This window comes from Hylobates moloch, unplaced genomic scaffold, assembly GCF_009828535.3.
Source record: "Hylobates moloch isolate HMO894 unplaced genomic scaffold, HMol_V3 SCAFFOLD_13, whole genome shotgun sequence".
Classification (NCBI taxonomy): Eukaryota; Metazoa; Chordata; class Mammalia; order Primates; family Hylobatidae; genus Hylobates; species Hylobates moloch.
Genome location: NW_026652288.1, coordinates 37,159,393 through 37,183,750, shown reverse-complemented (window position 1 = coordinate 37,183,750; position 24,358 = coordinate 37,159,393). Strand labels below are relative to the sequence as shown.

Sequence of the window (24,358 nt, the reverse complement as noted above, 5' to 3'; positions counted from 1 at the left end):
GCTGGTCTCAAACTCCTGACCTCATGATCCGCCCACCAGCCTCCCAAAGTGCTGGGATTATAGGCATGAGCCACCGTGCCCGGCCTTATATGGACACATTTTTTAAGGGATTTGGGGGGGCAGGGGTTCTTTGCAACAATGTAAACATCCAGTCCCTCATCAAACTTTAAATTTTTTTTCACGTACTAATTTATATCAGTTTGGAATTATGATTCCCTCTGTTATTTAATGGGTTTTAATCTATAACTAGCATTATTTATTTTGATGCTCAAACCATGTCAAGTTTGGTCAGTGGAAGTCCCTTCAATCTGGTTTCCATGTCCTTTGAACACGTCCCCACCATTCTTTGAGCACTTCCTTACTTTCAAGCACAAGATGTTCCAAGTTCATTCTGAACTTTCCCTTCCCCAGCTCTGGAATCTGCCATTTCTCCATGGAGCCTTGCTCCTTTCAGTGGAGCATGGTATTTAGGAACCAACGGCTGACTGCCTAATGTGCTTTCCAAGTATAATTTCCTCAGTCCATGCTTTTCAAATTGATCTGCCAAAGACCCATTGCCAAAGATCCATTGCCAGAATAGAAAAGTGGAAGGAAATTCTTAATATTTTTTAAAAGTTACTATTATTTTCATCTTTCTCTTTGTAAAAAATTCATTTAATTCAATATAAAAAGACAAAAATCTTTGGCACATAAATCGCAACTCTCTGATGCAAATCTTTAAATAAAGCTGATACTCCAAGAAGACGCAACATATTCTCTTTATTCCACAGACATATAGGCCTATGGTTGCAAACTTTTATACACACACCGAGTCACAATTCCACTGGCACCCGTGACGTTCCACATCCAGATTTTCCAAATCACACATTCTCATCTTCACATAGCCTTGCCGGCAACCGTCACACGGTATAGTACCACATTGTTACGTCAAGCACAGCCACAATCTACCACAGAGCCTGTCGTCCCATTGACCAAATTGACAAAAATCACAGCCCCGGGTATTTTCTGTGGTTTTCTCCAGTCAGAGCCCTTCACTCACTACACACCGACTCACACTCAAATTACACACACGCGGAAACACAACCCGCCACAGCCAGAGAGGTTCCGTCGGTCCCGCAACCCTCACGGTGCCACACACACGCGCTCACAAGGCAAATACAAATGTCCAGGCACCCATTCTTTACAATACACATATTAAGCGCCTACTTTGTACTACACGCCGGGACTACCTCAAGGGGTGAAACAGACAAAATCCCGCCTGGCGGAGCCATCGCCCAGTCCCGCACGCACTCGGCCTCAGGGTCGCACTCGGCGGTCCCACGCTCAAGTAGCCTGGCGAGTGGCCCAGAAGCGTCTGTTCTCCTCCTCAGCTTCCTGCGTGGGTTCCTGGTAAGTGAGTCGAAGCCGACGGATGCGCGCGCGCCTGCGCCTCCGCCCAAAAGAACCAGTTTCCGGCTGTGGACTACATTTCCCAGAAGCCCCTTGGGCAGGGTTGCCTGGACCGCAAGGGCCCTTTACGTTGCGTTCTTAACGGTTCAGTCACCTGGGTGCATTATTCACAGGCGGGCAAGGAGTCCGAGCTAGGTGAGGCAGAACGGGACTCTTACGAGTAGGACTGGGAATGGAACTGCCGCCCAAAGTGAGGCGCTCCAGGGCCCAGACCTGGCGTGTCGTGCCGGGTGTGAGGTTGAGACAGGTGCCTGGCTCTCTGGTGTGTGTCACTGACCCTCTACCCCCTCACGGCCTCGGTGTCTGCACAGAGCAGTGCCCCAAGAGGGAAGTCAGATATTGAGCTCTGGGATGAAGGTTCCCAGCAAGAAGGTACAGACCTGGGTTGGCGATTGGATTTTTGAATTAGAAGTGTCCCTAAAACAGACTCCTGGGACGACAGATTGGAAGACTGCCCAGTTGGAGCCGCTGTGTGGGCAGCTGCATTTTTCAGAACCACTGCATTCCCATACCTTTGATCTAGAAATCTGGTGTGAGTTCAGAGACAGATCCCAGTCTCACTCCCACACAGCTGTTATGTGCGTGAGGTCAGCACAGATGTGGCGCTAGAGGGGATATTCTAGGTCGGTCTGTGCTCTAAGAAAGACCTGCTGTCTCATGATTTTTTTTCTTCCCCATTCTGCTATTCATCAAAACAAGGATCCTGAAAAGGAGGGAACAATTGTTGTAGCAGGTCTAAAAGTTCACATCCAGGTAAGTTTATATTTCCTTTTTATTCATAAAATGGAAATCACACATTCTAATCTTCACACAGCCTTGCCTGCACCCAGTCATACGGCGTGGTACCACACTGCTATGTCAAGCACAGCCACAATCTACCACAGAGCCTGTCACCTCATTGCTCACAGTCACAAAAATCACATCCCCAGGTACTTTCTGTAGCTTTCATTTGCATTTTTCCCTTTGAAAATGTTCATCTGATTCAATCTAAAAAGACTAAATTATTTGTCACATAAATTGCAACTCTCTGGTCTATATCTTTAAATACATCTTTAAATAAATGCATAAAATGTTTTTGTTTTTAGGAAATGGAAACATTGCTTTGCTTTTCCTGAATTGTCCAGTGACCTATCCCAGGCCTTCCTTTCCAGTGAACAATGGACCATGCAGGTGCACCCTCCTCTTCACGGGCCTCCAAATGACTTTCTCATTTTTCAAATCATTCCTCTGCACTCACTTTCTATAATGGTAGAGAAATGCATATCCTGGGGTCTACAGTTAAAACTTTGTTTTATTGAGATTAATGTTTAGGTAGAATCACATCATCCATCTTCTCCAATCTTCTCCAAAGACCTCAGTTTTAAAGTGTGACAGGATTAGAGATGACCTGACTGGTGTCAGTAAGCAAGTGATAATGGTCGTCTGCTTTTAAGGCTTTTAGAAGTGAGAATGTGATTGGAAGTCCAAGCATAGAAATCTGTGTGAACATGAGCAGGGATTTTTTTCCAAGGAATCCAGGAGTTGAGATTTATTTTTATACAGAGTTAGTCATAAGAATAAAAAGTACATATGAGTAAAGTAATAGTGATGAAGAATAATACGCAATTTTTTTTTTTTTTTTTGAGACAGAGTCTCGCTGTGTCACCCAGGCTGGAGTGCAATGGCGTGAACTTGGCTTACTGCAGCCTCCACCTCCTGGGTTCAAGTGATTCTCCTGCCTCAGCCTCCCAGGTAGCTGGGATTACAGGTGCCTGCCACCACGCCCGGCTAATTTTTGTATTTTTAGTAGGGACAGGGTTTCACTATGTTGGCCACGCTTGTCTCGAACTCCTGACCTCAGGTGATCCACTTGCCTTGGCCTCCCAAAGTGCTGGGATTACAGGCATGAACCACTGCACCCGGTCACAAATTTTAAATTTTATATGAATCTCACTAATATTAGGCTTTAAACACATTTAACAAGGATTATATCTAAATTAACATTTCAACTGATTATTTGCTGGAGAAGTAGAGGAGAACCAAACACTCTTCTGTCTGCTTTGCTCAAATTTTCTTATTCAGTCTGCAGATGCTGTTCACCTGGCTTGTGTATTCAGAGAAGAATCTTAATAGTGAAAAGGTCTTGTTGAATTGAAGAAGAATGTTCAAGAACTGGCAGGCATTTATTTATAATGGTCGTGCTGTTTTCCTATTGTTTCCATACATGTCAAACCAATTTGCTTCTGATGTGTTAAAACATTTTATTTTATACTTGGATATAGATTTATTGTATACTTCCGTTTATAGAATTAATATTCACCTTTTATAAATTATTTAGTTACTCAGTTATATTACATAAAGGACTTATAAAGAAGAAAGTTAAAATAGCCCCAGCATCACTATTAACACTTTGGGGAGCTATATTTTAGCAAGATTTTTTTTTTGACAGTCTCACTCTGTTGCCCAGGCTGGAGTGCAATGGTGCGATCTCGGCTCACTGCAACCTCCATCTCCCAGGTTCAAGCAATTCTCCTGCCTCAGCCTCCCAAGTAGCTGGGAAGGCACCTGCTACCATGCCCAGCTAATTTTTTGTATTTTTAATAGAGACAGGGTTTCGCCATGTTGGCCAGGCTGGTCTCGAACTCCTGACCTCAGGTGATCCACCCGCCTCAGCTTCCCAAAGTGCTGGGATTACAGGTGTGAGCCACCATGCCCAACCTATTTTAGCAAGATTTTTCAGCACACTTGTATGTATGTGTGTGTGTGTGTGTGCACATGCACCTGCACTTTTCTTCCTGCAGAATAGAAATTGCACTAACTGATTATTCAAAGGACACAAGACTTTCCAACTCCTAGTTAAAAAAACTAATTCTCCCTAACCATGGCTTTCTTATATCTCTGTGCACATAGGGAGAAGTGGAAAACACCAATGAATCCTGCTAAGTTTGATTAACCTTTGAGAAATTTACACCTTTTAGGGTTGTATAAACCAATTAAGGATAATTAATATGACACAATTTATCAATAAGATAGTTCTTCAGGATTATACTCTTTTTTTAGATTTTTAAGGTTGCTTTTACAGGACATAGCAATACTCTATCTTGGCTAGGTTTTATTCAGGGTTCCATTATGCAAATAACATTTTCTAGGATAGATTTATAACAGTAGAAAACAGAATAAGGGTGGGCATGGTGGCTCACGCCTGTAATCCCAGCACTTTGGGAGGCCCAGGCAGGTGGATCACGAGGTCAGGAGTTCAAGACCAGCCTGGATAAGATGGTGGAACCCCCGTCTCTATTAAAAATACAAAAATTAGCCAAGTGTGGTGGTGTGCGCCTGTAATCCCAGCTGCTCGGGAGGCTGAGGCAGAGAATTTCTTGAACCCGGGAGGTTGCAGTGAGCCTAGATAGCACCATTGCCCTCCAGGCTGGGCGACAGAGTAAGACTCCGTCTCCAAAAAAAAAAAAAAAAAAAGAAAAGAAAAAGAAAACAGAATAAGATGGTAACAGCTATAAATATTCATGTAAATTTTCCATATAGAACAAGAGAACAAGATTGAACCTCGTATTAAAATTATCTGTTGAATGCCTTATTACAGCAGTCCCCAACCTTTTTGGCACCAGGACTGGTTTCATGGAGGACAATTTTTTCACAGACAGAGAGAGGGACATGGTTTCAGGATGATTCAAGCACATTACATTTATTGTGCACTTTATTCCCATTATTATTACATTATAACATGTAATTAAATAATTATACAACTCACCCTAATGTGGAATCAGTGGGAGCCCTGAGCTTCTTTTCCTACAACTAGATGGTCTCATCTGGGGGTGATGGGAGGCAATGACAGATCATCAGGCATTAGATTCTCATAAGGAGCACGCAGCCTAGATCCCTCACATGGTCAGTTCATAATAGGGTTCGTGCTCCTATGAAAATCTAATGCTGCAGCTGATCTAACAGGAGGCAGAGATCAAGCGGTTAATGCTAGCAATGGGGAGTAGCTGTAAATACAGATGAAGCTTCCCTTGATGGCCTGCTGCTCACCTTCTGCTGTGTGGCCCAGTTCCTAACAAGCTGTGGTCCAGTATCAATCAGTGACATGGGGGTTGGGGACCCCTGCCTTAATTAGATTATTTTAGCTAGTTTTATGTTGAAGAATGATGTCCCCCCTTAGGTAGTTGCAAGAACAAAAGAGGAGATTTTTTTTTTTTTAAATGAAGTCTCACTCTGTTGTCCTGGCTGGAGTGCCATGGTGCAATCTCAGCTTACTGCAACCTCCACCTCACAGGTTCAAGCAATTCTTCCCAGCCTCCAGAGTAGCTGGGATTACAGGTTACCCACCACCACACCTGACTAATTTTTGTATTTTTAGTAGAGACGGGGGTTTCACCATGTTGGTCAGGCTGGTCTCGAACTCCTGACCTCAGGTGATCCACCCACATCGGCCTCCCAAAGTGCTGGGATTACAAGTGTGACCCACGCGCCCGACCAAGAAGAGATTTCTTGATTATCTTTCTGGGAGTCTGTTCTACGAATGTTGTTAATTAAAAATAATTGCATCTTCAAGGCTCAGCTCTAAAATACTTAAAATATCATTATTAAAAAATGGGCATGAGACTCAAACTTTACTAGAAAAAATGAAATAATATAAAATAATTTTATTTAATAGCAGTGGAACAAAGGACATAATATCCTCTATTGTAATAATACTGGCTAACTTTTATTACATAATTGTATATCATTAAGTGGGATATATGTATTATCTCAATCTTCATGACAACCCTATGAGATAGGTGCTGTTCTTATCCCTAATTTACCAACAAACTAACTGAAAAGTATGTAGCTGTCAGACTAAGATTCACATTGTGAAAATCTGACAACAGAGTCTGTGTTATTAATGACAATGTTATAACCCTGCCCATAATGGCATATGCTCCTTTAATTTGCCTGTATCAGTCAGTAACTCATCATTGATGTCTTCCTCCAAAAATAAATATGGACCAATATAATTAGTATTAGTGAGGCCTTGGTGTGCCATCATAACTGACCATAGTTTACTTAACCTGCTGCCTACCATAGCTATTAGTATTTTTAATATTTGATTATTATAAGTTGTTATATGATAAATATCTTATGTATATGTCTTAATATGCTTTAATAGCCACTTGCAAGAAAAAAATGCCTAAAAATGGAATTTTAGTCAAATATCAGACATAAGAGCTCACAGTATACTGAATCTTGTGTTAGTAATTAGAGGAATACAAGAACTGAAAACACACAGGTGCTACCATACAGCAGAGAGTCTAAAATCAGAATAGACCGAATAAATATACGGTAGAAGATAATAAAAAACAGTAAAGAAATTCAGGTCACAGGCCTCGTGAGTTCATAGGAAGGAGATGTCCAGTGCTGTCCAATAGAACTTTCCATGATGATGGATTTGTTCTGTTTTCCAGTATGGTAGCTGCTCACCACATGTGGCTAATAAGCACCTGAAATATGGCTAGTGTGACTGGGAAACTAACTTTTTGTTGTTGTTGTTGTTGAGATAGAGTCTCACTCTGTCGCCGAGGCTGGAGTACAGTGGCGAGATCTCAGCTCACAGCAGCCTCTGCCTCCCAAGTTGAAGCGATTTTCCTGCCTCAGCTTCCTGATTAGCTGGGACCACAGGCATCCGCCACCACGCCCAGCTAATTTTTGTATTTTTAGTAGAGACAGTGGTTCACTATATTGGCCAGGCTGGTTTCGAACTCCTGACCTGAAATGATCCACCCGCCTTGGCCTCCCAAAGTGCTGGGATTGCAGGCATGAGCCCTGCCGTGCCCAGCCTGAACTTTTAATTTTATTTAAAATTTGATTTAACTTTTTTGTTTTTTTTTTTTTTTTGAGACGGAGTCTCACTCCGTAGCCCAGGCTGGAGTGCAGTGGTGCGATCTTGGCTCACTGCAAGCTCTGCCTCCTGGGTTCATGCCATTCTCCTACCTCAGCCTCCCGAGTAGCTGGGACTACAGGCACTCGCCACCACGCCCGGCTAATTTTTTTGGTATTTTTAGTAGAGACGGGGTTTCACCATGTTAGCCAGGATGGTCTCGATCTCCTGACCTCGTGATCCGCCCGCCTCAGCCTCCCAAAGTGCTGGGATTACAGGCGTGAGCCACCGTGCCCAGCTTAAAATTTGATTTAAATAACCGTATTTGTATTGAACAGCACAATTTCATACCTTAAGTTTTTATTGTAATGATGTTAGATTCAAAGTGAGGATAATGGGACAAGATTATTCAGCAGCAGTTTGGAGGATATTGTGGCTGAAAGGAAAATTTCAGAGCACAAACTGTCAATACGTTTGTCAGGAGTACGTGAAAAGCCACTTCATTGTGACCAGCATTCATATGTATAAAACATTGCAATATATTAGCATATATGGATATATGTGAAAAATCAAAAGAATTGGTTCCAATGTTATGAGCTAAAGGGAAAAAAGACATTCAGTAAAAATATAACAGCTGTTGGCCAGGCACAGTGGCTCATGCCTGTAATACCAGCACTTTGGGAGGCCGAGGAGGGCAGATCACCTGAGGTCAGGGGTTTGAAACCAGCCTGGCCAACATGGCGAAACCCCGTCTCTACTAAAAATACCAAAATTAGCCGGGCGCAGTGGTGGGTGCCTGTAATCCCAGTGACTCGGGAGCCTGAGTCAGGAGAATCACTTGAACCCAGGAGGCGGAGGCTACAGTGAGCCGAGATTGCGTCATTACACTCCAGCCTGGGTGACAGAGCAAGACTCCATCTCAAAAAAAAAAAAAGAAAAAAAAAAAATATATATATATATATCAGCTGTTTTTAGATTATCTTAAGCTTTTCCTTCAAGTTGAAGAGAAGATTGTTCAACAAAGGAAAGGCTTTCTCCTATCAAAATGAAAAATAAGTACATATATATGCCTGCGTGTATATTTTAAATTATTATTTTTTTTTTTGAGATGAGTCTCACTCCCGTTGCACAGGCTGGACTGCAGTGGCATGATCTCATTGCAACCTCCACCTCCTGGGTTCAAGTGATTCTCCTTCCTCAGCCTCCTGAGTAGCTGGGATTACAGGCATGTGCCACCATGCCCAGCTAATTTTTGTATTTTTTAGTAGAGATGGGGTTTTGCCATGTTGGCCAAGCTGGTCTCGCACTCCTAACCTCAGGTGATCCACCCACCTCGGCCTCCCAAAGTGCTAGGATTACAGGTGTGAGCCGCTGCGCCCAGCCTAAATTATTTTTAAAAGTTACAGATTATACTTTAAAAATATATCAAGTAATGTCATGCAGCTTGGCAGTGCTGACAAATAGATATATACATTTTTAAACTTTTTTCTCTCCCTTAGTTTCTGCCTGTCCTTCGTTCTTTATGTATGTGTGTGTGTATTTTTTCACAAATGTAATTATATTGTACATTCTGGGTTTTAACCTTATTTTTTAATTTAGAACATATCTTGGATATTTTCCAAATCCTTTAAATATTTTCTCCAATTTAGTATAGTATTTAATATCTACTTAATATTCTGTTACATAGATGATCTGTAACTTATCTAACCAGTCAGCTATTGCTGGACTCAGAATGCTGAATTTCACCCTCCCTGCATGCATCTTTTTTATTTTTGTTTCTTCCAATAAGCCTTTTGCACTCCTAACCTGCATGCATCTTTTTTTTTTTTTTTTGAGACAGAGTCTTGCTGTGTTGCCCAGGTTGGAGTGCAGTGGCGCAATCTCAGCTCACTGCAACCTCTGCCTCCCGGGTTCAAGCGATTCTCCTGCCTTAGGCTCCTAAGCAGCTGGGATTACAGGCATGTGCCACCATGCCTAGCTAATTTTTTTGTATTTTTAGTAGAGACAGGGTTTCACCATGTTGGCCAGGCTGGTTTCGAACTCCTGACCTCAAATGATCTGCCCTCCTTGGCCTCTCAAAGTGCTAGGATTACAGGTGTGAGCCACTGCGCCCGGCCTAACCTGCATGCATCTTAATACACATCATTTGCTTTGGGTAGAGTCCCAGAATTAGATTTGGATGGTAAAAGTCTCTCACATCCTTCTACATGCCATGTTTTAAGGTCCTACAAATGTGTAGCATTTACACGGTATTCATTTCCCTGTGATGTTGCTCATCTGGCATATTATTAATCTTTTAGGTCTGCCATTCTAATAACTGTCAACTGGTATTTCCTTAATTAGGATCTGCTTCATTGTATTGAAATTTAGTAACTTCGGTGAATGATATGCTGCTATTTTTAGTGAATTTCTCATGCTCAAGTTTCATTTGAAAAAATTCTGGGCTTCAGAGGCAAAAGCCAGAGTTGAGAGCAAGACCCTGTCTCAAAAAAAAAAAAAAAGATACTTGGGTTTATAATTAGAGAAATGTGGATTCAAAACACAGCTCTGCCTCTTACTAACTGTGAATTTGGGCAAGTTACCTTATTTTAAGCCCTCATTACCTCATCTGTTGAATGGAGATAAATGCATTGCATGGTTAAATGTTAATATGATAAAGGACCCATCAAGCAGAAGATCCTAAAAATAGCTACTTTTGTTGTCATCACCTGGCAACCGTGGGCATGAATTTACACGACCCCAGCCTTGGTATTGAGGTATCTTCCCCAGTTTATATGTGCAGAATGGGGGGTTGGAAGTAGAAATGATGGCAAAACAGGATCTTAAGTTAATACATAACTTAAGTCATTTTAGGAGTTTTGACACACATCTGGTCTCAGAGTCACTTGTTCTTCCTCCAGCCCCGGTTTCTCTGGATTCTGTGCTTCTCCATGGAGGAAACTCAAGGAGAACTGACAAGTTCTTGTGGTTCTAAAACCATGGCCAATGTAAGTTTGTGTTTTTCTTCCTTGAAATACTGTGTTTTTAAATTCATGTGATCATTGAAGTCTCATTATCTTGAGACTTCCTTCCTAAGACAACCCTGTTGTGGAACCTGCTCCCTAGTTACTCTATCACAACGAAGGCTAGTGCCAAATAGCCTAGTGTCTTCCTCATTTGCTCCTGTTTTCTCTTATCTGTGCTCAAACATTGTCTTCCCTGTCAGCCTCAGAGGCAGAGGTCAGATCCCATGCATTGAGAGGCTTAGAGGACTAGGTTGGAGTATGATTGGGGCCTGCATATGGTAGTTTCAGGCATCTAGCCAGGGAATTTCCAAGGGATGAATAAGAAAACAAAAGTCAATTTTGTGGTTGAGGAGGTCGTGCTGGTCTCCAGTGACATTAGTGTCATTGTGGATACGTCAGCATCCTCTGGCTTAGGAACAAAGCAAGTGTTCCTGAGGTATGGCAGGGGTAGCAGGTAGGAAGATCCTCCAATCCCTAATGATGGCTGGAAATAGGCTCTGATCCCTAATGATGGGTGGAAACAGAATTGGGGAAGACCTTAAACATTTTGGCCAACCTAAATGCCTAAGAATAAAAGAAGAATTAGTCTGCTGTATCTACAAGATGGAGGATATTATTAGCTAGCCAATAAATATACTAACTGAAGACTTTTCTTAGGTTATTTTGCATCACGATGAACCTGAGTTTTAACGAAATCACATAATGTCAGTCAAATCCTGTTTTCTAAGAGAGATTTTAGAGTACTTTTTGGTGAAAAAATTCTTTTTCCAAAAATTTTTTGAAGGGAAGAGAGGATGATGGAACTTGCATGTATTCAGAACATAAACTGCAGGCACAGAATAGGCAATGTGCTTATTTATGCTATTTCACTTGATTTGCATCAACAATAGTCTTTAAAAGCATATAAACACTTTATTTCAGAAATATTAATTTCCTTATTCTTTTATACACATTGCAGGCTTGAGCCCCAGTTTATTTGCTTACTATGTTGCTTCTTTCCTGCAAAGCAGTTTTCCATCTTGAAAATACATTCAATTGTTTTTAATACATAGGCTTGTCATTTCAGGTATCTTTGGCATTTAGGGATGTGTCCATAGACCTCTCCCAAGAGGAGTGGGAGTGCCTGGACCCTGTGCAGAGGGACTTGTACAAGGACGTGATGTTGGAGAACTACAGCAACCTGGTCTCACTGGGTAAGGTATCTTTCGAAATCGTTTACAATCTGTTTTCTGGAGTATCAGCTTTCTCCACTGTCAAACTTTAGAACTCTGTTTTAAGTGGCTGACTGACACCCCCTATTTCTAAAGTCATAGTTTCAGCAGTGTTGGGGTGGAAATGGGCACCTGTGTTAAGCAACTTCACCTTTCTGACCCTCAGTGACATTGACGCCTCCCTCTGACTCTTCCTGTCATTGCTTGCTTTTCTAAATAATTTCCAGGTTTGAGTTGTGTGACATCAGATTTCATATAATGCATATACTCAGAATTCCTGTAGTTGCTCTGTGTTAATATCTGGCCCTCCTACAAGACAACAGCTAGTCTCAGAATTCTAGTTTTCCTTGATTATCAAAAGAACCTCCATGGATTATACAGTGGTGGATTGAGTTAACAATAGTCATTTAAAATTCAAGCCAACACACCCCATCCTAGAGGAGACATATTCTCCTTAACCTGCTTTGCGGTTGAAAGTTAAAGTCTGTGAATTTACATTTTCTGTTGAAGGAATATCTGAGGAAGAACCTGGAAATGTTTTAGGAAACTTAGTATATTTCTCCTAGGAAAACAGTAGCAACAACAAAATAATACTATATACTGGGCATATTGTATGCCTTTGCATATATTAATTCATTTAATTCTCACCACAGCCCTAAGAAGTCAGTAATATCAGCCCCATTTTGCATTTGATAAAAGTGAATACGTGCAGGTAACTTTCAAGGTCACACAGCTGGTGGGTGGCAGAAGATTTGAACCCAGGCCATAGGGCTCCAGAGGGTGTGCTCACTGGTGCCCCTTCTATACTGCCTTTAACAGCAAAGCAGACCTTTTTGCTCTCTTACCTTGTCTCTTTAGTCCTGTGATTGTGAGTCCATGTTAACGTGAATATTCTTAGATGGCCTTTTTCTTCTTTACTGTCATGGCATTGTCTAGTACCATTTTCACCTGCAGTTTCTTACAGATGTAACCAAGTCTGAATTGTCATTTCAAGGTTATGGTTGTTTTTGTTTCTTTCTACAACATGTGTCATTTCTTTTCTCATGAGCAGGATATACCATTCCTAAGCCAGATGTGATTACTTTATTGGAGCAAGAGAAAGAGCCCTGGATAGTAATGAGGGAAGGGACAGGAATTGGTACACAGGTGAGTGACAGCAAATCAGGCAGGAGGGTGCTATCACAAGTTATGATCCATGATGTCAGGGAGGAGGCACAGCACTGAGTTGTTTGGAAAGCTCCCTTCAAAGGCCTGAGGCCTGTGGAGAAAGGACTGATACCTGGGAAGCATTCAGATTCTCTCTACATTAGCTACCAAAGGAACTTTACCCAATTTGCCATACTCCTTGTTTCTCTTCTCTCATATTTCTCTCCCCTTTCAAAGTGGGGCTACTTTCTTTCTTCCCCATTGATGACCATTTTACCTGTGTTTCCAGGCCTCCTTTTACATTTTGATTTATATTCATTTCTCCATTGTCCAAGTTTTATTCATCAAATATTTCCCATTTACCTAACCTAAGCCAGGCACTGTGCTAGAGTTTAGGCACTATTGATAAGACACTCTTGTTGCCATAGAGATGTTGATATTATAGTAAGGAAAACATGTTGTCAATATGTAAACAGATAATAATCAGGTTTTCATATGTGTTGTGAAGAAAGTTAAGTCGAGTAAGGAGCTAGAGTGTTGGGGAGTTAGTAGGGCTAATTTAGATAAGATCAGGAAAGGCCATTTTGAGGTGATGATCTTTGAACCAGAGACATAAAGTAAGATCTCAGGCCATGTGAATATTGAGGAAGAACATTACACTCAGAAAAAGCTGCAAGGGCAAAAGTTCTGAGATGAAGAACCATCTGTGTTTATTCCCGAAGTAAATTATGCCACCTGATGTGAACATTCTTGTACAATTGTTTTTGTGTTCACATGTTTTCATTTCTCTTGGGTTTTCATTTTTCTTGGGAATATATGGAAGTGGAATTTCTGGGTCATAGGACAAGTGTATTTTCTTAATCATATATATTGAGGTATAATTCATATAATATAAAATGTACTCATTTTAAGTGTCAATTTTTATAACATTTTAAAACAGTTTTATTGACATATAATTGGCATACAATAAACTGCACACATTTAAAGTATAAAATTTGCTAAGTTGCCCTGTATATTGTGAAAGCATTTCACAATCAAAATAATAAACATATCCATCACCTCCAAAAGAAATCCCTCCCTCATGTCCCTCTCTACCCACTGCCCAGGTAAACACTGATCATCTCTCTGTCACTATAACTTAGTTTTCATTTTGTAGAATTTTGTATAATGGAATTATATGGTGATTTTTTTCTTCCTTTTTTAAAAATATGGTGATTTTTAAAATTTAGCTTCATTCACTCAGCAAAATTATTTTGAGATTCATCCATGTTGCTGTATGTATCAGTACTTCATTTCTTTTCACTGTTGAGTAGTATTCCATTGTATGGATGTACCACAATTTACTTACCCATTTACCTATAACGATGGACATTGAGTTATTTCCAGTGTTTGGCTATTACAGATAAAGCTACTGGAAACTTTCATGTAAAATTCTTTGTATAGACTTATGCTTTCATTTATCTTGGGTAACTATCTGGGGTAGAATGGGTAGATCATATGATAAATATGTTTATTTTTTAAGAAACTGCCACACTGTTTTTGAAAGTGGTCGTATCAGCCAGTAGCAGTGGCTCATGCCTGCAACCCCAGCACTTTGGGAGGCCGAGACAGGTGGATCACTGGAGGTCAGGAGTTCAAGACCAGCCTGACCAACAAGGTGAAACTTCGTCTATACTACAAATACAAAAATTAGCCAGGCATAGTGGCAGACATCTGTAATCCCAGGTATTCGGGAAGCTGAGGCAGGAGACTCACTTGAACCCTGGAGGCAGAGGTTGCAGTGAGCCGAGATTGTGCCACTGCACTCCAGCCTGGGTGACGGACCAAGATAATGTCTGAAAAAAAAAAAAAGAAGAAGAAGAAGAAGAAAGTGGTTGTATCCTTTTACTTTCCCAGCAGAAGTTTATGAAAATTCCAGTTCTTCCACATTCTTGTCAGCACTAGGTATGGTCAGTCTTTTAAATTTTAGCTGTGCTAATAGGTGAGTAGTGGTATCACCCTGTGGTTTTAATTTTCATTTCCCTAATATCTAATAATCCTGAGCAACTTTTTATTCTTAATTTATCATCCATATATCTTCTTTGATGAAGCATCTATTACAGTCTTCTGCTCGTTCTCTTTCTTTCTTTCTTTCTTTTTTTTTTTTTTTTTTTAGACAGAGTCTTGCTCTGTTGCCCAGGCTGGAGTGCAGTGGCATGACCTCAGCTCACTGCAATCTCCACCTCCTGGGTACAAGCAATTCTCCTGCCTTAGCCTCCTGAGTATCTGGGACCACAGGCATGTGCCACCATGCCCAGCTAATTTTTGTATTTTTAGTACAGATGGGGTTTCACCACATTGGCCAGGCTGGTCTCGAACACCTGACCTCAGATCCACCTGCCTCAGCCTCCCAAAGTGCTGGGATTACAGGCGTGAGCCACTGTACCTGGTCTTCTGCCCATTTTCTAATTGCGTTGGTTGTTTGCTAATTATTGGGTTTTGAGAGTCCCTTATATATTCTGGATGTAAGTCCTTTGTCAAATCTATGATCTGTAAACAGTGTCTTCAGAATAGCATAAGCTCTTAATTTGATTAAGTTCAATTTACTACGTTTTTCTCTTATGGATTATCCTTTCAGATCATATTTAAGAAATCTTTGCCCAATATAAAAAGTATAAAAATTTTCTGTTTCCTTCTAGAATTTTTTTTTTTTTTTTGACAGAGTCTCGCTCTGTCGCCCAGGCTGGAGTGCAGTGGCACAATCTCGGCTCACTGCAACCTCCACCTCCCAGGTTCAAGTGATTATTCTGCCTCAGCCTCCCGAGTAGCTGGGACTACAGGTACATGCCACCACGCCCAGCTAATTTTTGTATTTTTAGTAGAGACAGGGTTTCACCATATTGGCCAGGCTGGTCTCGAACTCCTGACCTCATGATCTGCCCACCTTGGCTTTCCAAAGTGCTGGGATTACAGATGTGAGCCACTGCCCCCATTCTTTCTAGAAATTTTATAGTTTTAGATTTTTACATTTGTGTACCTATTGTACACAAACTCTTCCAGAAACTTTAAGGTAAGGGAATACTTCCAAACTCACTCTTCAAGTCCAGCATTACCCTGATACCAAAACCAGACAAAGGCATTATAAGAAAAGAAATCTGTAAGTCAGTATCTTTCATTTACACAAAAGCAAAAATTCTAGACTAAGTTTTAGCCATTTGAATCCAACAATTTATGAAAAGAATAGTAGTTACTGGCCATTCTTGGCATTCCTTGGCTTGCAGATGCATCACTCCAGTCTCTGCCTCCATCTTCATGGCACCCTCTCTTGATCTCCCTATGCCTCGCTCTTACAAATACACCTGTTACTGGATTTAGGGCCCACCCTTTTTCCATATTAGGTTACATTCACAGGCACTGGGAGTTAGGAACATGTCTTTTCTAGGGGCCACAATTCAACCTACTACATCTGAGAATAAAGGCGTTTATTTTTCTCCTTTCTAAAGCCTGTGTTCTTCACCTTGCCTTACTCTACTAGCCAGGACCTGCAGTGTAATTATTGACTAGCAATGAGTTTGAGGATCTGTGAATGAGTAATGATAAAACACAACTGATGCTCATCAAATAAAATATCTCAGTACTTGAGTTGGGACAGAGACAAAGAGAAGGAACAGTAGCCACACACACAGGGCAAATGTAAACAGTTTTGGAGATGCCTAATGTTCAAGGTAACAATAGGTAATTGGAAAATGATGAAATACAAAAATGACTTTTCCATTTATGCTTTTGACTGAGCAATTTTGGATGTACCTTTGTTCCCTTTCAGAAGGGAAGTGATCCAGGAAAGAGCGTATTTAATTGCTGCACTAGGATGAGATTGGAATCAGGGAGATATATTCATAACTACGTTGTAATTTGGGGAAATTCAGTTATTATACTTAGCTGCCCTCTCACTTGTTTGTAATATTTACAGAGGTGGTTTGCAGAGGTCTTCCAAATAAGAAAGGGCTTTTTATCAATGGTAATATGTTTGGGTTTTATTCTAGGGGGAACGAGAAATTCTATTCTAAAGGGAAAAGAATTAGGTACAGATTTTCAAAATGATCTCCATCAAAGCCATTTGATGAAAAAGATTTTAAATGCACATATCCAGGACTTGCTCCTATAGATTTTGATTTTGTCTGGTTTGGTGCCTGAAGAACAGTATATGTAAGACATTCCCCTAAATCCATCCTAAATAAGAGGACCACTGATTTACCCTATTATCCTACTCATCTATTTTACCATTCTTTTTTTTTTGTTTTTGAGACAGAGTCTTGCTCTGTCACCCAGGCTGGAGTGCAGTGGCACAATCTTGGCTCACTGCAAGCTCCACCTCCCGGGTTCACGCCATTCTCCTGCCTCAGCCTCCCGAGTAGCTGGGACTACAGGCGCCCGCCACCACGCCCGGCTAATTTTTTGTATTTTTTAGTAGAGACGGGGTTTCACCATGTTAGCCAGGATGGTCTCGATCTCCTGACTTCATGATCCACCTGCCTCAGCCTCCAAAAGTGCTGGGATTATTACCCGGCCTATTTTACCATTCTTAAAAGTCACATCATTTTCTGAGGTATTTTGCCTTCTTTTAAATTGCACTACAATAATTTAGAGTTCTCTAAGCCAGGAACCAGCAAACTATAGCCCATGAGCCAAATAGCTCACTGCCTGTTTTTGCATGGCTCATAAGTTACAACTGGTTTTTCTATTTTTTTAATGGTTGAAAAAATCAAGATTTTGTGTCATGTAAACATTTTTTGAAATTCAAATTTCAGTGTCCATAAGTCAAGTGTTATTATAACACAGCCACACTTCTTATCATCTGTGGCTACCTTTGTGCTGTAATAACAGAGCTAAGTAATTGTGACAGAGACCATATGCCTCCCAAGGCCTAACACCTTCACTATCTGGTCTTTTAAAGAAAAAGTTTGTTGAATTCTGCTCTAAACCATTTTGTTCTAATGTATGTTATTTCTGTTTATCTTTTATTTCTACCATAAGGTACAACCCCCATCCCTGCCCCAACACAGAAAAATAGCATTATAGCATTTGTTTGCTCTTTGCTTTTTTTTTTTTTTTTTTGCAGATTTGGAATACAAGTATATTACCAAGAATTTACTTTCAGGAAAGAATGTTTGCAAAATCTATTTACCTCAATTGCAGACAGGGGAAAAAAGTAAAAACATCATCCATGAGGACACCATTTTCAGAAATGGTTTGCAGTACAAACATGAATTTGAGAGACAAGAGAGACATCAGATGGGAAGCGTTAGTCAAATGCTAATCCAAAAACAAATATCTCATCCTCTACATCCAAAAATTCATGCTAGAGAGAAATCATATGAATGTAAGGAATGTAGAAAGGCCTTTAAACAACAGTCATGCCTTATGCAACATCTGAGAATTCACACTGGTGAGAGACCCTATAAATGTACGGAATGTGGAAAGGCCTTTTGTCGAGTGGGAGACCTTAGAGTACATCAAACAATCCATGCTGGGGAGAGACCCTATGAATGTAAAGAATGTGGGAAGGCCTTTAGACTTCATTATCACCTTACTGAACATCAGAGAATACATTCTGGTGTGAAACCCTACAAGCGTAAGGAATGTGGGAAAGCCTTTAGTCATGTTAGAGACCTTAGAGTACCTCAGACAATTCATGCTGGAGAGAGACCTTATGAATGTAAAGAATGTGGGAAGGCCTTTAGACTTCATTATCAACTAACTGAACATCAAAGAATTCATACTAGTGAGAGGCCTTATGAATGTAAGGTTTGTGGCAAGACCTTTAGGGTACAACGACATATTAGTCAACATCAGAAAATTCATACTGGTGTCAAACCCTATAAATGTAATGAACGTGGGAAGGCCTTTAGTCATGGCTCATACCTTGTTCAACATCAGAAAATTCATACTGGTGAAAAACCCTATGAATGTAAAGAATGTGGTAAGTCCTTTAGTTTTCATGCAGAACTTGCTCGACATCATAGAATTCATACTGGTGAGAAACCCTATGAATGTAGAGAATGTGGAAAAGCCTTTCATCTTCAAACAGAACTTACTCGGCATCATAGAACTCATACTGGTGAGAAACCCTATGAATGTAAGGAATGTGAGAAGGCCTTTATTTGTGGTTATCAACTTACTTTACATCTGAGAACTCACACCGGTGAGACTCCCTATGAATGTAAGGAATGTGGAAAAACCTTCAGTAGTCGCTATCATCTCACTCAACACTACAGAATCCATACTGGTGAGAAACCCTATATATGTAACGAATGTGGAAAAGCCTTTCGTCTTCAAGCAGAACTTACCCGACGTCACAGAATTCATACATGTGAGAAACCCTATGAATGTAAGGAATGTGGGAAGGCTTTTATTCATAGCAATCAATTTATTTCACACCAGCGAATTCACACCAGTGAGAGCACCTATGTATGTAAAGAATGTGGGAAGATTTTTAGTCGTCGCTATAATCTTACTCAACATTTTAAAATTCATACTGGTGAAAAACCCTACATATGTAATTAATGTGGGAAAGCCTTTCGATTTCAAACAGAACTTACTCAGCATCACAGAATTCATACTGGTGAAAAACCCTATAAATGTACGGAATGTGGGAAGGCCTTTATTCGTAGCACTCATCTCACGCAACATCACAGAATTCATACTGGCGAGAAACCCTACAAATGTAAGGAATGTGGGAAGACGTTTAGTCGGCACTATCATCTTACTCAACATCACAGAGGCCATACTGGTGAGAAGCCCTACATATGTAATGAATGTGGGAATGCTTTTATTTGCAGTTACCGACTTAAGTTACATCAAAGAATTCACACTGGTGAGATTCCATATGAATGTAAGGAATGTGGAAAGACCTTTAGTCGTCAGTATCATCTTACTCAACATTTTAGACTTCATACTGGTGAGAAACCTTATAGCTGTAAAGAATGTGGGAATGCCTTTCGTCTTCAAGCAGAACTTACTCGACATCACATAGTTCACATGGGTGAGAAACCCTATAAATGTAAAGAATGTGGGAAGGCCTTCAGTGTTAATTCAGAACTTACTCGACATCACAGAATTCATACTGGTGAAAAACCCTATAAATGTAAAGAATGTGGAAAAGCCTTTAGTCGTAATGATCAACTTACATCAGAGAAATCATATTAGTGAGGAAGTCCTATGCATAATATAAAGAGAATACGACAGCCTTTAGAAAATGCCCTTTAGCAGAGAATTTGTAATTTAAGAAATTTTCTGTTACGGAACATGTGGGAATCCCTTTTACTTCATGCTCACAATTTATCAGAAATTATTTTATATGTTAAAGAGTTGAAAGACTATAGCATCACTCAGTCCCTGTTAGACTTTAGAAGATTGATACTGATGCACTGCATCCCAAACCATCAAGGGCCTTTTCCCCTGCAAACTGTTGTTGAACAGTGCTTCTCTAAAATGTAATAATAATGGGCCAGGTGAAGTGGCTCACACCTGTAATCCCAGCACTGTGGAAAGACAGGAGTTCGAAACCAGCCTGGGCAACATAGTGAGTCCCTGCTTCATGGCTTTAGTGAGCCATGATTGTGCCACTGCACTCCAGCTTGGTGACAGAGTGAGATCCTGTCTCTAAATAAATAAATAAAATGTGGGCCAGGCACAGTGGCTCACACTTGTAATCTCAGCACTATGGGAGGCCCAGGTGAGCAGATCACCTGAGGTCAGGAGAGGTTCAAGACCAGCCTGGCCAACATGGTGAAACCCCTTCTCTACTAAAATACACAAATTAGCTAGGCGTTGCTTGCTCTGTGGAGAGGAAAGGAAGAATACAGGCAACCATTGTCTTCCCTTTTTGGATACACATGATCTGTACAAAGTGGTCATCACTAGGTCTCTCTTGTCCAGGCTGTTTCCCTCTTAAGTTGTCATACATGCTACAAATTCTGCACTTTCACTCATCCATTAGAGCAGGTCACTCTTTTAGACTTAGGAGATAATGTCTTTCATAGTCCTCCACATCAAGGAGTAAACTAGGTTTTCTCAATTATGATGGGTTTTTCTCTTCTTGTCTCGAACTTGTTTTTCTTTTGTCTCATCATCCTCACTCCAAGATGTCACAACAGCATCAATCATTTTTCGGGGATTATTCACACTAGAAACAGTAAGCTTTCCCAAAGAGCCCTCAAATTGTACTGGCTTATAGGTGTGCTCCAGTTTGGCCACATGAGGGGTGATAAGCTTGGTGTGCTCATTTTTAGGGCCATCACCTCGTATTTCTTCAGCAGCTGATGGTTTCTCCAGTTTTTCAAAGTAATTCTGGTAATAAAAATCATCCAGGTAGGGACCAGTGCTTTGCAGTTGCATCATCTGAATTTTAGAGGCCAAATCCTTTTCCTGCAACAACATGAGATTGGCATATGGATCCTTTTGGAGATTATCTTGATGACTGCTCCAGTGACTTCCTCTATGTCCTGCACCACTGAGATTCTGTTGCTGATTTCTATTCTGTTGCTGTCTCTGATGCAAGAGTCAATGGTGCTGTGGATGGAGGTGAGTTGTGTCCAGTCTAAACACTGGAACTTGAGATCTTAGGTTTTGCAAGTGAGGTCCTGGGCCAGGAGGCTGCTGCTGTGTAGGTGGTATAGCAGAGGGTGGAGCACTAAAGAAGGCATGGAAGCCTGGTGCTGGGGGAAGCATCTGCCCAACTTGCCCTTGTAGCAACTTAGGATTCATAGCAGCAAGTGGACTACCAACAAATCCAGGAACCCATGCAAACTGGCTGGGAGACATCTGTCCAGGCTGTAGCTGTGCTCCTCCAAGAAGCTGTGCTCCTCCAAGAAGCTGTGCTCCTCCAAGAAGCTGTGCTCTCTGAAGGGGGCTGAGAACAGGAGGAACACTAGGAGGAAAAGGGTGACCCAAGAGGGAAGAGTTCAGGACACTGTAGAGCTGATTTGGAGACATCCTGTCATCATAGGGACCAGGATAACATGGTGGCAGTGGGGGCCGAACATGGACAGGCTTCAAATGAAGAATCTTCCAAATTGGCTTTCCTTTTCAGTTGCTGGTTTCAGGTGGAGGAAAGTCTATGGAATGGGACTGCACAGGCTTTGTTGGGTAAAGCAGGGTACAGCCATCTGCTTAGGTGGGGTGCCTATGGGGACAGCTCTAACAGGAGGACTGCCAATGACAGGTGAAGTTGACCACCTTGGTAATGCATGTTCAGAAAGGTCCCAATCATTTTCTGGACCCTTGGGGGGCCTCTGAGGCAAGGCATATTCTAATACAGACACTGCAGACATTTTCTAAGCAAGCAGTGGTCCTCAGGTTTGCCTCATAACTTCAGATCCATCCCAGATACTGGAATTCAGATTTCCTGGTTGGGGTTGTAAAACTGGCCTGGTCTGCACTGCCCTCATGATAGCTGGATCTTCTAGTTCATTTTCAATCACCATCTTACTGAGCCTTTCTGCCAGATTCTCCTCATGGTCACCCAACAGGTCCATTTCTTCCCTTTCTCCATTGCCTGATTGTTCATTAACTGCCACTGGTGGCTTTTCTTCCAATTCAGCCAGGCGCTCATGTGCTTCCTGCCAATCATCATCAACTGCACCTGACCCAAATGTATCATCATTGAATTGATCAATCTCATCATCTTCTTCTCTCAGTCCCTGAAATCCATCTTCATCTTCATCCAGAAGACAATCCTCCCAAGACTCATAGTGGAACATTCTTGGGGAGGTGGGGAGGGAGCAGGAAGGGGAGTGGGGGAGGGAAGGAAGAAGCATTGACTCCCCAGGCTCCTCCATGGGCAGGTCCTCCACCAGCTTGCAACCCTGGCCACCTATTTCTGTTTCTCTTTATTTGTTCCTATGAATTCTAGTGACTATCATGTATCATTTCCTTAATCCAATACAACTCTGCTGTCATTTACTTCCTTTATGCTGCTATTGTCAAATTACATTTCCATGTTATAGGCCCAACAATATAATTATGTACATATTGTATTGTACAATTGCCTTTTAAATTTATTAAGAGAAGTAAAAGAAATGTGCATTTGTGCTGCCTTTTGTAATTTTAATTATAAATATTAATTTTGTTATTTTAAAAAATGTGGTTTTGAATTTCCATGTGGATTTACTTGCTTTGTTTGAATAACCTTTACAATTTCTTATGTGGTAGGTCTGGGAAGGGCTTTATTTCACCTTCATTTTTGAAAGACAGTGTGTTACTGCTTGACAGAGCTTTTGTCCTTTGAGTACTTTGAATATATCATCCCACTACCTTCATCCCCTCCATTGCTTTGGATAAGAAGTCAGCTGTCAATTGATTGGTGTTCCATTGTAAGTGACACATCATTTTTCTCTTATATTTTTCAACATTTTCTTTCACTTGTAGCATTTCTACTATGATAGGTCTGTTCATGGATATCTTTGCATTCAGATTACAGTTTTTTGAGATGCTTGTGGGTATTGATTAATGTTTATTCAACAAATTGTGGATGTATTTAGCCATTATTTCTTTATTTTTTGTGCTCATTTCTCTTTCTCCTTTCCTTCTGGTATTCTCATTATATGTATGTTCGTGCACTTAAAAGTGTCTTATATTTCTTCAAGCCTCTGTTCATATTTTCTTTGTTCTATTTTCTCATTCTATTTTACATTTTATTTTCTTATTTTTTCTAGTGGGAAAATGGAATTGAGATTGCATAATTTCCATTGATCTATTTGAAAGTTTTCTATTTACTCTGCCAATCAAATTTATTTAGCCCTTCTAATGAATTTTTTATTTTGGTTACTGTAGTCTTCAACTCCAGAACTTACATTTGGTTCATTTTGTCATTTCTCCTTATTGATTTTATTTGATGAGACATTATCTTTATATTTTCCTTTACTGCTGTGAATATATAATGGCTACATCGAAGTTTTTGTCTATTAAATATGACATCTGTTCCCTGTCATAGGTCAACCTGTTGCCTGTTTTTTTTTGTTGTTTTGTTTTTTTGTTTTGTTTTTTGAGACAGAGTCTTGCTCTGTTGCCCAGGCTGCAGTGTAGTGGCGTGATCTTGGCTCACTACAACCTCTCCCTCCTGAATTCAAGCGATTCTCGTGTCTTGGCCTAGTTATAGGCATGTGCTACCACGCCTGCCTAATTTTTGTATTTTTAGTAGAGATAGGGTTTCATCATGTAGTCCAGGCTGGTCTCAAACTCCTGAGCTCAAGTGATCTGCCAACCTTGGCCTCCAAAAGTGATGGGATTACATGTGTGACCCACGCACCTGGCCTTCTTGCTGTTCTCCTGTGTATAGGTCCAACTTTCCCATTTGTTTGCATGTCAATTTATTTTTTATTATTTTCCTAATAAGTAGACATTATTAGGAAACATACTGTAGTGATTTGCCTGTCCCCTCTCCAGAGCTTGTTCTTGTTGTTGTTTGCTTGGTTATGTATTTTGTGTTTTGGCTAAGCTATTTTAGTAAAATTGATTTCCCTTTCCCCTTGCAGTGTGAAGTATTTTGTGTTGTTCCCCAGCCTTAAACATATGCACAGTTACCCTGGTGTGACAATGGTTTTAAACAGGAGTCTCTCTGATTATCTTTCCCTATCTCTCTGTTAAGATGACTGCCTCCTTGGTATTATTTCCAGCCCACTAGGCTCTGCTGCCTTCTATCTGGTCACTCCATTGTT

The 24,358-nt window shown here is 40.8% G+C and overlaps 1 protein-coding gene and 1 pseudogene across 1 annotated transcript; one reads left to right on the top strand and one right to left on the bottom strand.

The window, feature by feature from the left end:
• Positions 1-468: 468 nt before the first annotated feature.
• Positions 469-20,371, top strand: ZNF546 (zinc finger protein 546). The gene is given in 8 exon segments (XM_058427053.1): positions 469-1,389; positions 2,149-2,697; positions 10,201-10,287; positions 11,372-11,498; positions 12,568-12,642; positions 12,645-12,662; positions 17,761-19,822; positions 19,824-20,371. Coding segments are annotated over 7 exon segments (2,502 nt in total). The 5' UTR covers positions 469-1,389; positions 2,149-2,613; the 3' UTR covers positions 19,873-20,371.
• Positions 20,372-20,460: 89 nt separating this feature from the next.
• Positions 20,461-22,900, bottom strand: LOC116480689 (protein PAT1 homolog 1-like; annotated as a pseudogene).
• Positions 22,901-24,358: the final 1,458 nt, after the last annotated feature.